This window comes from Patagioenas fasciata, chromosome 4 (assembly GCF_037038585.1).
Source record: "Patagioenas fasciata isolate bPatFas1 chromosome 4, bPatFas1.hap1, whole genome shotgun sequence".
Taxonomy (NCBI): domain Eukaryota; kingdom Metazoa; phylum Chordata; class Aves; order Columbiformes; family Columbidae; genus Patagioenas; species Patagioenas fasciata.
The window spans coordinates 68,927,217-68,942,422 of record NC_092523.1 but is presented as its reverse complement, the minus strand read 5'-3'; the positions used below and the strand labels follow the sequence as shown (position 1 = coordinate 68,942,422).

The 15,206-nt window shown below is 37.5% G+C and overlaps 1 protein-coding gene across 1 annotated transcript; it reads right to left on the bottom strand.

The window, feature by feature from the left end:
• Positions 1-7,510: 7,510 nt before the first annotated feature.
• IL21 (interleukin 21) lies at positions 7,511-12,522 on the bottom strand. The gene is made up of 5 exons (XM_071808355.1): positions 12,320-12,522; positions 12,158-12,193; positions 8,187-8,318; positions 7,665-7,752; positions 7,511-7,551 (listed from the first exon to the last, which is right to left on the bottom strand). The coding sequence occupies exons 1-5, from the start codon at positions 12,452-12,454 to the stop codon at positions 7,511-7,513; spliced, it is 432 nt and encodes a 143-aa protein (XP_071664456.1). The 5' UTR covers positions 12,455-12,522.
• Positions 12,523-15,206: the final 2,684 nt, after the last annotated feature.

Sequence of the window (15,206 nt, the reverse complement as noted above, 5' to 3'; positions counted from 1 at the left end):
ATAGGGATTACCTTGTGAAGTTTGCAGCGAGGAACGGCAGAGCACAAGACATTCTGGAAAAACTCTGCAAGACTGACTGGGCAAAAGAATGGTGAAATTCAGTGTCGATAGAGCTAAAGTCATGTCTATGTGTCTGTGCATGGGAAATCCCAACTTCACATGTAAAACAGTGGGCTCCAGGTGGGACATAACTGCACATAAATTACACTTTTGGGTAACCTGATACTGACACAAAATTATCAACTTGTGGCTCAGGAGCAGTCAGAAGAGCAAGTTAAATATCAGGAATTAAGAACAGAGAACAGAAAATATCACTATGCTACAGTACTTGAGCAAGCAATCACAGGGAATGTTGCTGGACATAAAGATGGCAAGGTGTCTAAAGGCTGGGTATAGTGAATATTTGGTGTTTATGTACATTTGGAAGTAGAAATCTGATTCCCTTCTAATGACAGGAGTAAGAAGAGGGAATGTGTTCACTGCATACCTTATCAAGTCCCTGACCTAGAAGGATTGTCTTAATATACAGACAATATAGAAAGTTGTTCTGGATGATCTCAGTTGACTGTGTACAGATAAATTGTTTTCTGTTGGCAAGTTGGTACCAGCAAGGAGTTTTGAGGGCTGCATCTGTATTCTCTTGCCACAGCATCTTAAATCTTTATCACAATCAGCGTTGACTCTAAAAAATTTTGGAGGTATTTATTAAAGATTGTCTCATGTAATTCGTTTTACCTTGGAGCACTACTGCCCAAGGACCGTGCTGCAAGTAGCTGTTATCTGTGTTAGCTTCACTGAGAATTTCTTTACTTTTTGGGCTACAGGCTGAGGATACCACCAAGAGGCATGACCTGTGAGCCAGGTTTGATCTGAATCTATTTTGAAGGTGATTCTCCGGAAAAATAGACCAACTAGGGATGTGAAGTCAAGGTACACAAGCTAAATTGTGTTAAAACCATTGAAGATACTCTCGTCCAAAAGAAAACAGACTTTAACTTAGTGTCAGAACATCTGTATATAGGTAGTATGCTTTGACCTGTGTGTATTGTTCATGGTTTGAGGTAGTTTGTCTTTATTTTAAACTAACTCTCAAATTTTCTGAGTGACTCCATATTGCCATACTTTCAGTTGTCATCCTCTCTAGTGCCTTCAGAGGTTTTGCCCACTGTGTAAACCCCTCATGCTCTGTAATTGTTGCTGATACTTTGGTCTGTTCAAGAGTGTTGGAAGAGATATGCAAGAAAGATGCTGAAGGGTGGGGGTCCTGTGATACCTAAGTGGTAGAAAAGCCAGATGTAAGTACAGAGAAATTAAGCTTCCATCAGAAACAGACAAATTATCCTGTATGAATAATGCTCTGTCTTTTGGATTCTTAACATCTTTGAAACCTAGAAAAATTTTGAGTAATTTTTCATTTGCCTTCACTCTGGGTTTTTTAAACATACACTTAATGTTGTTACAGCAGTAACAATTGGATAAGAAAAGAATATTGGGGCGTCTTCAGCTGTGTAAGCAGGAAAAGAGAAAACTAAATGGGAAGTAAATAACTTAGTTATTATCTCTGTAGTGTATCTCAAAGCTTACTGTAATGACAATGATTCTTTCAGTTTATCTATTTTTTATCTGGAACTGTCTTAAATTTCCCTACAATTATCAACAGGTGGCAGTAGAGCAGTTCAGATCATCAGTGTGGACAAAAGTGATGTTTGAAAAGGAAATTTTCACCTTTACCCTTTTTACAACATGGATCATCAGCACAACTGCAAAGCAAGAGCATTGTAGGGTAGGTTTGTTTTATTTCCCTCCCCCACAACTGCTGAGACAATATGCAGGGAGTTTAAAAAAACAACAAACAAAAAAATCCCCACCTCATTGAGAGAAAGACCGTAGTATTTCTGTGCAGTACAGACCAACATATTTGAGATGCTCCAACTCTGAGCGGGAGTTCTTTTACATCTACACAGCAGTGTCAGTGCACAGATATCTAGGTCAGTTTGGGCAAAGTTGTGCCTTGACTTCTGAGCAGAGTTGAGTAGCTGAGTTATTCTAGTGTTAGCACAACTGTCTTTGGTTTGGGAGGCACCCTCGCATATCCATACAATGCACAATGTATCCCCTGTGCTCCAGCAAATATTTCTGAATGTACCTGAAGCCTGAAACCTTCTGATAAAGTTTCTGTGTGATCTGCTTCAGGTTCTATGAGGTTGGAAAGGGTTGAGAGAATATGTATATGTATACACAATAAACCAGGTACTTAGGAAGACAGAGGAACCTGGCCACAGGGCTTCAGGTTCTGTTTGCTTCCTGTAATGTGGTGTCAAGATACTTATATGCTATCAGTCTACATAGCAGAGACACTGTTAGATCAGCCACTAAAAATATTTCTGAAATCATACTTACGTGTTTGATCTGTATTTATTTTTCAGTTTCCTTAGATTTTAAGAGCAAAGTCTAACTCCAAATGTTTTCTTTCCTCCGCTTTCCTGTATTTTCTAATGTGATTGTAGCTGTAGGTAGAAATACTGAGTGATGGAAGTAAGCAATAAAAGCAGTCTATATGTGCAAAATTAAATAAGTTATACCAAGAAAGAGCAAATATGCACCTGGAGACACTGCGTCAGACACAGAAAGTATTCTGAACATTTTGACTGGCATCTAAATCCTAGATAGTCTGGGTGAAATTCATCTTGTCTAATAACAGGTATTAAATAGGTAGTTATCTGAGTGTGAACTATTCCCTATGCATTTTCCAGTCACCCATATTACATACCTAGTTTGAAGTGGGATGAGTTGGTCCTGTGTGTGTCTGCTTCTCTTTGTTGAGTGGACACAATGGCTCAGCTTTGACTGATATATAACTCTGAGTGAATCCCAGCGTACCTTGCACCCACTGGTTTCTTGTGTGCAAAGATGGGGGGGATGGCTTGGATTAGATCCTATCCTTTTGCTCTTCCCTCTGAACACTTTGACAAGGTGATCTAGGCTGCACATTCAGGTATCTGCCACCACTGAACTATTTGGGAGCCAACAGGAGGCAACTGGCACATCCAGCTGTGTAGGAGTCATTCTGCTGGCTCTTCTTTGGAAAACAAGGAAAATACCTACTGGGCAGAGCAGGACTCTTGTCTGCTGGGAGAGAGATCACAGCAGCCTTGTCCTGTTGTCCTGGCTGTATGAGCAGTTTATGCCTGAGGTCTCTCAATGTTTTATGACACTTTATTTTTAATTTTTTTTGAAGGATTTTTTTTTTTTAAGTAAATCAGACCCAACAAATGCAGATGTGTGATGACAGGAAACATAATGGAAGGAGGTACTGTTTGAGTCATGTTTTATGAACAGATGAAAAGAAAGAACGGACGTTGGGCAGTTTAGTCTTTGTTAGAGTTTTGTGCTTGTTTGTTGGAACAAAGTCCTTTTTTTACATTTTAGAGAAAGGGCATTTTTATAAAAGATAAAACGTAGCTACCCTTGTAAACTGTAATTGCTAAAAATACTCATGTTTTTGAGAACAAATTGGCATGGAAAAAGGATTGATATATCAAAGCAAGAGAAACATAAGATGAGTGAACAGTGAAAAACAGATAGCATAGTTGTTACTTCTAGAGTTATGTTTTCAGATGTTTGACTTTATTCTGTGTGGACTCAAAACATGAAGTTACTTGACTTTTGTTCATGTCAGTCTAAGGAAATCTAGGTGACCTGATTTGACCTGCTGTGAGTTTGCTAGAAGGAATTTAGCCTGAAGACCTGATTTTTGCGAACAAATTTCAAATTAGATGGGAACACTAAAAAAATAAATGTTCCTTTCTTAACAGTTATAGAAGAGCACTCAATCATTAATTTTAAGTTAGTACATTAAAATAATGTTTACTATAGGCATGGCTGTTTTGACAGTGGTAATTGTACAATCTGAACTGGTGCTAATCAGTAAATTTAAGGTAAATGGGCATGTGTAAGCCACCTGTGGGCTGAACACCTTGCTCCCCTGGAAGATACTCTGTAGCAGTAGAGACTTCATGTGTAAGGTGTTTTGTCTTTCTCTTGAGCTACCATGTGCTCATTACGTAAGGGAGAATATAAGCTTTGTATACCGTGGCCCTGATCTGATCTGGCAAAATCTATGACAGTGTAGTTTAGCAAAGAATGAAGTTCACTGAGGGATCTTATGGGGCACTGTCAGGGTAGGAATGGTCAGAAGTTTTTAAAGAAAAGAACAAGAGAAAATCGTATTAGCAGAAATTATTTAATATCACAGACATATAAATAAATCAGACCATACTGTCCTTAGTATGAACATTCCACTCTCAAAAATGCAATAAATAATTAAATTAGATGAATCAATTGCTATAAAAATAAAGAATCTTCTCAGGAAAAGTAAATAATTATACAGAGTCATAGATACCATGCTAAAACACATCTTGAAGTGCCTGCAAAGGGCACTTATGACCAAAATCATAAATACATTGTAAAACCTCCCTGGGAGGTAATGAGCTTTTATGGCTTACTCTGTGTACTCACTTAATGAAACATATGTTGTTTCTGCAGAGAGGGCAGTTAGTACAAAGAGAGTGCGTTTTACAAGTCAAGATCATGTATGCATCCTGAATTGTGATTACTAGTCCTTCCTAGGGTCACAAGTTCCTCCTGGGACATCTGTTTTTTTTTCTGAGAACGGTGCTGAAGAACAAGATGATGTCTTCTTGGAGGCTGGTCTGTCCACTGATTTCCTGTTCTTCATTTGGGATTCATCTAATGCACCCTGAATAACACACTTAGCCTTTCATAACTCTCACAAATAGAACAGTTAGCACAAGGCCTCAGTGTCATCTAAGTCAAAGTAGATTTGAAGTGTATGAAGTTGCCCACAGTGATTGTGCTGACACTGCCCAGAAGTGTGGTGGTAACTAAAATCAGCTGTGACAATTTTGTGACTAATTCTCCCCATACGTATATGGGTTGTATTGTCCAATAAATACAGTTTTCTCCAAGATCTGAGAACAATTAACCCTCGAAGTTACATTTGTTACAGTTTCTCATTAGTTTTTTGAATCATATGGTTGAACATTTTGACTTAAGTTGTTCTGCAGGTACAAGAAATAGCCTCAATTAACAAAAGAGTATATTACATTTAGAACAACAACAAACCTTTAGCACTATGCTTGGTGTGGTAAGATCCATATTTAAAAACAGTGGAGCAAGTCACTAAACAGAAATAGCTACATTATTTACTGCATTACCTGCTGCCTCGTGTACAAAACCCAGCAATTGTTCCAGAGTAGGCAGTAGTAACTAGTTAGCTTATCACATTCTGGCAGGAAATTGCTTTTCTGTTATAAAATATCCATCCCAGGTACAAAAGTTGCTTCTCAATGTTTTATAATGATTACTAATAAATACAGGGTATTTCAAAAAGTTGGACCCAGTTTCAAAGCATCATTATTAAGTTGAGTCTATAATTTTGAAACAGCCCGTCTGTAATGCACTATGTTCTCTTTGTTAGGGCATGCTCATCACATTTCATTTGCACAAGAGTTCTAACAGATTCTTTTAGAATATTTGAATGCATTTAGCAAATTACTGGAAAAGACATTTACAAATCAAAAAATACATACTTTCTTCTTTGTACAAAAACAAAGTTCTTTCCCTAAAACTCTCCACATGTAAATATTCCATGAAAGTGAATAAAAAGCACTGTTTTACTGATTGTCCTTCTGGGACTCACCAGAAAAAGTCCTTAGTTCATGATAAAGGCATTCAATTAAACTATTCTGTAAAATGTAATGTTTGGAAACATCAGCAGGTACTCTGTGATTGCAGGACTTGCTTTAATACGTTCCCAGTTGTTTTTATCTAAATCTGAAATTGTTTTACCCTGACTTTCTCTGCTTCTGTAAATTTCAATCCATTGCAGTTGCAGCAGCAGCTTTGCATATTGCATATCAGTTGGTGGTGAAGGGACTTCATATGCAGCAAAGTCAGAGAAATGGGGATAAAAGGTGCAGAATGCCATTTAAATTCAGTAGCTTTGTTACTTACATGTGAGTGGTAGCTCATGTTTAGAACAGTAATTCTCATGCAGTAATGTGGAAACATTGAGATATGAGAGAGAACGTTACTCAGAGTAGAAGCGGTTTTTGAATAGAGAAAAATTCTAAATGAAAATGGTCATCACCAGAAACAAGGGTTCTTCATTGTGGAAACTTGGTTTGTTGTTGCCTTGAAGTTCCTTTCTTCCTCTGACATATGTTTTTGAAGAGGTTCCCATTTCAAGACAGCAAAAATGTGGAGGCAAAAAGCTTCTTGTATTAGTTTTCCTTTAGGCTGACATTGGTAGGAATGGAAATATTTTCAATGCTACCTCATTGTTTTTGGAGGTAACTAAGCCTGTCATTTTCCATCATAACACTAGATGTAGTTTTCCAGTTTCCTCTCTATACCGCATTTCTACTAGGTAGAGAGAAAATTAGATGAAAAGTTAGTTTTTACTGGAAGGCTTTATACTCTCTTCCAAAATCAGTTTCCTTGTGTGAGGCTAATATCTGTTTGTGGGTAAATTAACAGCTACTTCTAAGATGGAAGAGTCTAGTGGTACAGAATCACCTCAAACAGAATATGCTGGGATATAATTAAGCTGCTAAAAACTAGTTTTAAGTGCTGTGATACTCACTTTTATTTTAAAGTTTCAGTGGTATCTCTGGCCGTAGTTCTACATAAATGTTCAGCATTTAGAAGCTGTACAGGCAGGTTTCCACGTAACAAAAAATTTGTCAGTTTTTAAAGCAGAAAATGCAATTAAAATTTAAACCGCTAGAATGAATCAAAAGCAGAGAGAAGGAATAGTGTTAATGGTACATGAATATGAGCGTAAAGTATTGTCTTCTGAGAAAGAGCAATATGTACTTGAGCTGCTTTGCTCCAGACAATCATCAGTTACTTGCATTGGCTGGTCATGCCAGCCAGTCATGCCTCTGCTGTATTGATCATGTTAAGTAGAGGGACTCTAGGTGGACACCTGTTGTCTGAAATATGTTTTTCCCCACAGACTCCTGTCGCTTCATTTAGGGTACGTGAGTTACTCCTCTCCCTATTGAAACCCAGGGCAAATGTGCCAGTAACTTCAACATGGACGCAGGTCAGACCCATGCCACGTGGTATGATTTGTAAATGTTTTTCCAGTATTTATAAGAGAGTTCAATGCGCAGGGTATTTTTTATAGTTAGCTAAGATACAGTCTAAGAACTTCTAAATAAAACTCTGTATTTCTAGTTCAGCAGAAGGTAATAGTTAAGTCCCTTAAAAGAACATGTTTTTATGAAATTACAATTCAGTTTTCACAGTGAGTTGAGTCTAGGGTCACTTTCAAAACAGCATTCACCTTATGAATAGCCATCCAAATAGGACTCCTTAATATTTTGGGAGAAGATTTCACTTACCACACACACAGCACAGCATAGTAGCAACGCAAAATATTTACATTTTTTATGTTCTCTTAAATAACATAGTGTCTGCTTTAAATAGTAGATTTTCTATAGCCTTCAGCTCTGGTGTGTCCTCTATTAGTTCTTGCATAACTGTGAAAAAAGTACATTGTTAGAAAGAGTATCATATAACGATATCTGTAATTGTTTGCAAAATGTCAAAAAGCACCCAAGAGGAATCAACTCTGATTACCTTTTGGATTAATTTTGCAAAGCTCTTCAAAAACTCTCGAGGGGTTTTTTTCTCATACGATTCACATGAAGACTCACATTGCTGGAAGATAAAGAAAATCACACCACTTCTAAACAGCACATCAGAATCATAGATAATAAGACTTTTTACTGAAAAGCCAAAAGGGTTGAAATCAAAGCCTTTTACAAATGGAAAAGCTGAGACATGGGTTATTTCAGAAGGGGAGATAATACAGTAATGACACCTTTCGTTCACACGTTTTACAATAATCCCTATCCTCTTGTCCGGGACATGGCGTGGGTGCCAAGTACATATATGCAATTGACTGATAGGATCAGAGTGAATGCCTTTCCCAGAAGTGCTGAAAATTGGACATTCTTAATTTCCAAAATAATGAAAGACACATCAGTTTTCCTAATAAGTTTGCTTTCTGCAATTTCACCATTGTAGGTGGCATCTGCTATAGAAAATAAGGAGCAATGATCATTATTATGAGCATTGTGGGGAAATCCTACCTTTCCAGAGTAGTTGAATCTCTTCAAGGCTTTAATGGTTTGGGTGAATGTAGAATTTACTTGGCTGTTTTCTGGTTGTAATTTCAGTGTGCCCTTCTGGAAGCAGGTCACAGCTGTGAACAGGCATTCGTCCTACAGCAGGAAAAGAAGCAACAGGTTTTAAATGAATGTTGCAGCATTTTTTCCCATGTGTTAGTTTGAGGTCCATGTGAAAATGAAGGGTGCAAGATATTAATTGAGAAGATCCAAATGTGTTCTCGGTTTTTATTTTAAGTTATTTTTAGATATGCCAGAGATATTTAATCTTTACCTGTTCTTTGATAAATACTCAAGGATTTTATCATAAAATAAATGCCTAAAGTGTCCACCTTGATACTAATTGTGACAGCAATTGGTAGAAAATGCTACTAGATTGTGTTATATGTAGCAAGTTTTCACAAGCATAAGAATGAGTATTTTCTTTTTTTAGAAAAAACAACAACAACTAATATCACTGTGGACTGTTCCTTAATGCAGTATGTGGGAATACACTTTTTTCCTGCCTTTTTCCTTGACATTTCTAATATTACCTGCTTAATAATTATACTTAGAATTGACATAGAACTGCATATTTTCAGATATTATTTAACTGTTCTCTCTTGGTAGCATTGGAAATGAAGGTGATGAAGTAAGTTAGTTACCTTACTAAAGGGAAGAGAAGGATTGAGGATGAGAGGCAGGATAAGGAGCCAGGCTCCTGACTTGTACTGTCTCACCACGTTGCTTTAAGTTCAGGTGCACATTAGACCCAAGTCAAGACCAGTAAGCATTTGTGTCTAACTTGAAAAAGAAGCCATCCATTCTGATGGCATTAATTTGCTGCTGCTGATCTGGAATTAAAGCAGCCTGCCTTTTTTCTTTCATGATGCAACTGCATATTGATTTTACTGGTGTGAACAGAAAGACTACAAGCGTTACGGAATCTCCTTTCCTGCGCAGTGGCCGTTTTCCTTTCCTAGGCATACAACCATGGAAAATATCACCAAAACTAACCTGTAGTCAGAAGAGAAAGAACAGCAGTGTTTACTGAGGCCAGTTTCTAACTTGCTTTCTGTTTTCCAAAGAAGGAAACATTTAGAAGTGCTGATGATGCACATTAGACAGGCTCCAAAGCCATCATCCCTGTTTTGCATACCAACTGCTACTGATGCTGAATCTCATCTGGTTTATTAGATGCTGCTGCAGTTTGCTGCTTTGGCAAGGACAAGGCAACTTCCATATATGTTGCTTACAGCAAATTTTAATAGCAACATTTTATATTGGTTAGATATAACATTTTATTTTCCTAAAAAACCACACATTTATGTTTGTTTCAGGCTTCTTACCGTAACCAGTCTTGCTTACTGGAAAAAAACCACTAGTTTTTGAAAAGATCAGTTTTCCAGCTGAAACTGAAAACATTTTCTGCCTGTGCTGAGAAACCAGCATTTCTCATGCATGCTGCGTTTTTTTGTCTGTTTTTTTTTTTTGCTGAGTTAACAGTTAGCTGTAGGCAGGCCAACAGTCAGAGGAACACAGGGATTGTGGGGCTTGGTATGCTGTGATGGGTTAAGCAGTTTGATGGAGCTGCGTTTAAAACCATAGACCACTGGTGATGTCTAAGGGCGCCTGGGCAAACATGTAAAACACTTGTATCAGAGGCAATTTGCAGCAATACTCTGCATCTGACTCAAACTAACTTTACAGATTAGCCTTAGAAGCCTTCAGTTCCTGAATTAGTGTTCAGTGGAGTTAGATGTAAATTGGTGTTGTGCCACTGGCTTCAGCTGCAGTGTTAATCAGCAGCAACAGAACTTGTTTTCCCTTGAATGAGTTCAGCCTTAAGATTACTTTCTCAGCCTCAGCAGGTTTTCCCTGGAGGTAATATCCTCAGAGTTTTTAAACTTCTCACCTCCTTTTTTTTTTTTTTTTATTTTAAGATATTTCATTAATAAATGTATGAGAAAAGTGTGTGGGATTGAATTGAGGCTAACATTCAGTCCACTCACAGGAAGCTCAAGGAAGTAAAACAAAATAGTGATAAACTACTGAATTTTGAATGTTATAAAAGGTAGTCTTCTGCCTGAATATTCAAAGCCAAATGTAAATCTGGCATAAGCAGATTGTCATAGAAGCGCTATTTTGGTATTTGAAATACAGTTACATGAAAGACTTTTCATTAAATCCTGTTTCACTTGGGTGTAATTGCACCTAGTCACCCTGAGCACAGCTTTGGCACACTGTCATTCATATTCTATTATTTGGACAATTCAGTAAATGTAAGTTTCACCCTGCAGGATGAGAAGTTTGTTACTGTGTTTGCTGGTGATAATTACGATTAGCACAGATATATTTTTAAGCTTTTCATCAGAGGCTGAACCTATATCAACTTCGTACCTTTTAAATATGTGAATTCTCTATCTCCTCTATTTTTCAGCAAAGATAGTTGGGACCTCCCAGAAAAAGATTGTAAAGCCCTAAGCTGCACATGAGCTGTTGTCTTCCTTCCTGAGGTGACCATGTTTTTTGAAAAAAACAAAATGCAAACTGATGAAGCGATTAGTCACTAGTTGTATTTGCTTTGTTTCAGAGGTAGTGGCAAACACTGCAGTGAAATGACAGCTAATCATCTCCTCCTTTTCACTTTGACACCAAGAAGTTAGAAAGCGTGTTAATAAAAAAAAAACGCCAGCAATTAGTTAGGGTGCATTAGGTTTTTGCACTGCATTTGTTTCTAGCAATGAGATGGACCGTATCTGTTTTGGTCATGATTCTATATGTTTTTGGGAAGTAAAAAATGCACCCAACTGCGAAGCCTAGGAGGAGACTAAAAAAAAACCTGTGTGAAATGAGGTGAGTTGTCTTCCTTTTTTCTTGTTGTTTTGCAAGAGAGTTTACAATCCTGAGTCAATAGCTTTACACTTTCAGCTTTTTTCAAAAAACTATGCATAATGATTATTTTTATACATTGATCAAAATTATTTGCTTTCTGAAGGGCTAAGAAATCAACATTATGGGTAAATTTAAGACAACTGGTAACAGAAGTATAACATTAGATTAGCCATAGCTAGCTCTAGAGCTTTGTTGCATGTTGGGGTTTATCAAAAGAAAGCAGGATGCATTTACCATGTAAGCTTTTCAGACATGTTGTTATTACTGTTAGCATTTAATTTCATGGTAAGTCCTGCATGCTGTCACTTTCGAGTATGCACACACTTTCTGTGACTCTAGAGTAATTTACTACATTGTAAGAAGTTCCTGAGTTTGGAACACAAAATATCAGCATTAAATAATGTATAAATAAATGTCTGTATTAAAAGGGATTAACAGGCACCTGTTCTTGTGATTTTAACTAGTTAAAATCCAAAGAGAATACTTGCAGAATGCAGTTCTGTGTTCCCACTGCGAGCACAACCCTTGCACACGAATAGTCTCAGACACACCAGTGTGATCCCCTATGAGAGGAAGCACCATGTAACGTGGCCTTACAGTGCCACACTTGGCTTTTAGCTTCGGCGGAGGAAAAGGGGGTCTCCTGGGGCTCAGCTTGGGGGTGTTCCTAGTGCTGCCACAGCTCCCAGCAGCCAGAGGCACTTCCACTCCCAAAACCTGCATCCCCAAGAGCACTGCTGCTCAGCTAGAGCTTGTATGAATCCCCACTCTTAGCACTGTTTCTTGAGTAAACAGAATACGTACAAATTTGAATCTGTGGGTGTGTTGGAATACACATACGATAGCGAGATAGTTATTAAGATTACATAGTATAAACAGTTCTGCCACTAAAAATCCAGACATAAGGAACTTTTATCAAAGTATTTTCTTCTGAAATCTAGCTTGCATTAAGAGTGCTAGGTCAGAGATGTGAAAAAGAAGTCATCTGCCATTTGGCAATGGGATAAACCAGTACAAAATCAAATTCATACAATTAGAAAGAAATGTTAAAGTAGTCTCACCACAGGGTTTTCTGGTGTATGCAGCAATTCAACATCCTACAATAAAACAAATCTAAGTTAGAAAAGCTAAACATTTGAAAGTTATATCCCTCCCAAGATATATTCTAAGCAGTACATAATGCTTAAAAATAATTTTAATATTATGACAAATAGTTTGCTTACCTTATCTTTCACTATGGGTTCTAACCGATGAATTGTCTTTAAAAGTTGTTTGTATTTTGCTATTTTGTGTGGAGCTGCAGTCGGTGCCGTACTGGAACAGAAGAAGAGCATACAGAAAATAATCATCCTCTCCATACTGATGAGTTTTGTTTTAAAATATGCCAGGAGCAAAGTTGTGCTATCCAAGATGAACACTTCACTTTGAGCTGTGCTGAGGTATGCTACGTACCTACCTATATATTGATCCTTGCTGGAGATGTAAAACCCACCCATTTCAGTTTGGAAAGCTTTGTAGAATGGATTAATGAGTAACCTTTTTTTCTTTTCCACTGGCTAGGTGCATGTATACGAGTTTGTGCGTAGGGGGCAGGGATTGATGGAGCGAGCAAAAATGTGCCCCATCTGCACATTGGACAGGAAAAAAAGAGAAAATGGTGAATTCCCATTTTCACTTTGAGTCAAGAAATGAACGTAGTAAAAAGTAGGTACTTAGAAACCACAGACCTAGGTAAACAAAGATTCTGCATTTCTTTTTTCTTGTTTCTTACAGCAGTGAATCTCTCCAGTCCATCCAAAGTTCTTCTGTACTGTGCTGGAGAAATATGACAGGGCTTCTTTTCAGAACTTAAATGGATTTATCCTACTTACTTTATGACTCCAAGGGATGTTTGTTAGCTAGTTCTCCTGATGTCTGAACTGCTGCTTTTAGATTCTTAGCTTGGTTTCTGCAACAGCTGTGAGTAAAAGCTCATCTTAGCGTTTAAGCCATCTGAAGTTTGTGTTTACTTGGAACCAGTACCAAATATTTTAGGAGTGTCACAGAGATTATGTCCACTTGAGGATGAAAGTGCGGTTGTAGAGAGGTGCATTGCCCTGGGAAAGGTGGATGCCTGTATCATGCCCATTCCCCAAATGGGAGCAATAACAGAAGGTCAGGGATTAAATCCTGGTGAGTTCCAAGGAACATTACCACTTTGTGGTGGTGGTCCAGTGATTATGGCTGCTAAACATATTCAGCTGCATTCTGCAGCAGCTAGGCTTAAGGTTAGTTTTGCAATTTAATGCAACTCCTTCAAATGAGATGTGATACTGAGACCTGAGAGTTTTCTTGAGAATGTAGGAGTGCATTTGTTTTGTGTGAAATCCAAACAAAAGTGCGTACTTTAAAAAATGTAAAGCTCAAATAAAACCAGCAGAATTATGTGAATCAAGAAATGAGGCAGACTTTCATAATTTCCTTCAAAATTCATACCTGTTGTAATTAAGTACATGTGCTGCTTTTGAGAATATTTATTTAATATTTAAAAGAATTGTATTAGCGGAGGGAATTTTTTTTCCAGCAAATGCTAGTAAGGATTGTTCTTTTATGGGACTTCCACAGTTGCCTTCTTTCTAAATGGCTGTCGCTGAATTTAAAGGTATTTAAAGGTACTCATCTTGAATATACTCCTTTTTTTGTGTTAGCTGCCTTCAGCCCAAGTGCAGATCCTGTCACTCCCTGAGCTGTAAGGTGCTCTGCAGGCACTAGGGACCGACTGGAGTGCTAACTCTAGGAATCAGTTGATTTCAAAATCACTGTTCCTAATATTTAATCACAGGGAGGAGGAAAGAAAAAAAATACTATAAGTGACTGTTATGTATTGTCATTAATAAATGGCTTGGCTCTTATATGTGTTATCATTAACAAACATTATCAACACTGTGGTATCACCATTAAAAGGTTCCTCTGTAGAATTAGTAGAGGGCAGTTAAAATCATTTGCACACCTTCACTTTGCTGAATAAAAATATGCTCAAGTGTCTTTCAGATTAAATCTTTGACTCTGGAAATCTGAAGAATTCAGGTTGCTTTGGAAATGCTTTACAAAATCTACACAGTGTTTGGACATAAGTTTGGTGTCACCTTTATCTAGAATGCTGGTCTGTGAAATATGCTGACATTATATAAAAAGCATCTGTATGTTTCTGTCTGGTGGGTGAATCTGGGTGGTCAAGTTGGGTCACTGCTTTCTTATTGTTCATTTCAAAATGAACATTTAAGCTGATAAGAGCTCTATCTGGCATACTCAAGTATGTTTGTTTTCTCTATATAAATCATTATTTACTATATGCTGTTTACGTACTTAAGACTTTTTTAGTCTTTCAGAAATTGGATAGCTTAAACGAAGAGATTTTATAGGTGTATGCGTAGATATACATAAAGCACTCCTGCTCTCAAGTGTGTGTCTAAATCTCTCTGGTGAAAGGGATAGCTGATCACACCTGATCAAACAGAAATCCTGAAAGATAAGAACTGAAAGGAGAAGAAAACCTGCTTTTACCACATGGTCTAAAATTTAATTCCTTGAAGAAAAGGTAGTGCGATCATTTTTTTTATTAATTTATTTTGATTGACATGTCTTGAAATAATTTTAGAAAAGCAGCTCAGCTGGACTGTGAAGTAGGGAGCACCTCAACAGATTTTATTCAGAAATTGTGTTAATTTATAGCTAAGGTTCATTAATGGAAATCAGCAGGATATTTTGTCCCTGACTTCCTCCCATCCCATTTGTGTGAAGCTTTGCAATTTTTTTTTTTTTTATTTTTAAACCACTGTTAGCACCTCTGTGAGGCTGCTGAGAGTATGGAGACATTATTTCTGATAGTGGTGTTCTTTACATGAAGAGGGTACTTAGCTCTGCTCCTCTTCACCATAGTGGAACCTTCATCTTCTCTGTAGATTATTGACTAGTAACTTGAATGAACATGCATTGTTGTCTCAATCCAGTTTTTGACTGTGCTCTTGGCAGTATTGATAGTCAAGGAGCAGGCTGCTGATAATGTCTGCTTCTGCTTTTTATTGTCAGTGTTTCAACTGTGAATTTTTTGGGGAAGCTCCTTCGAACCCC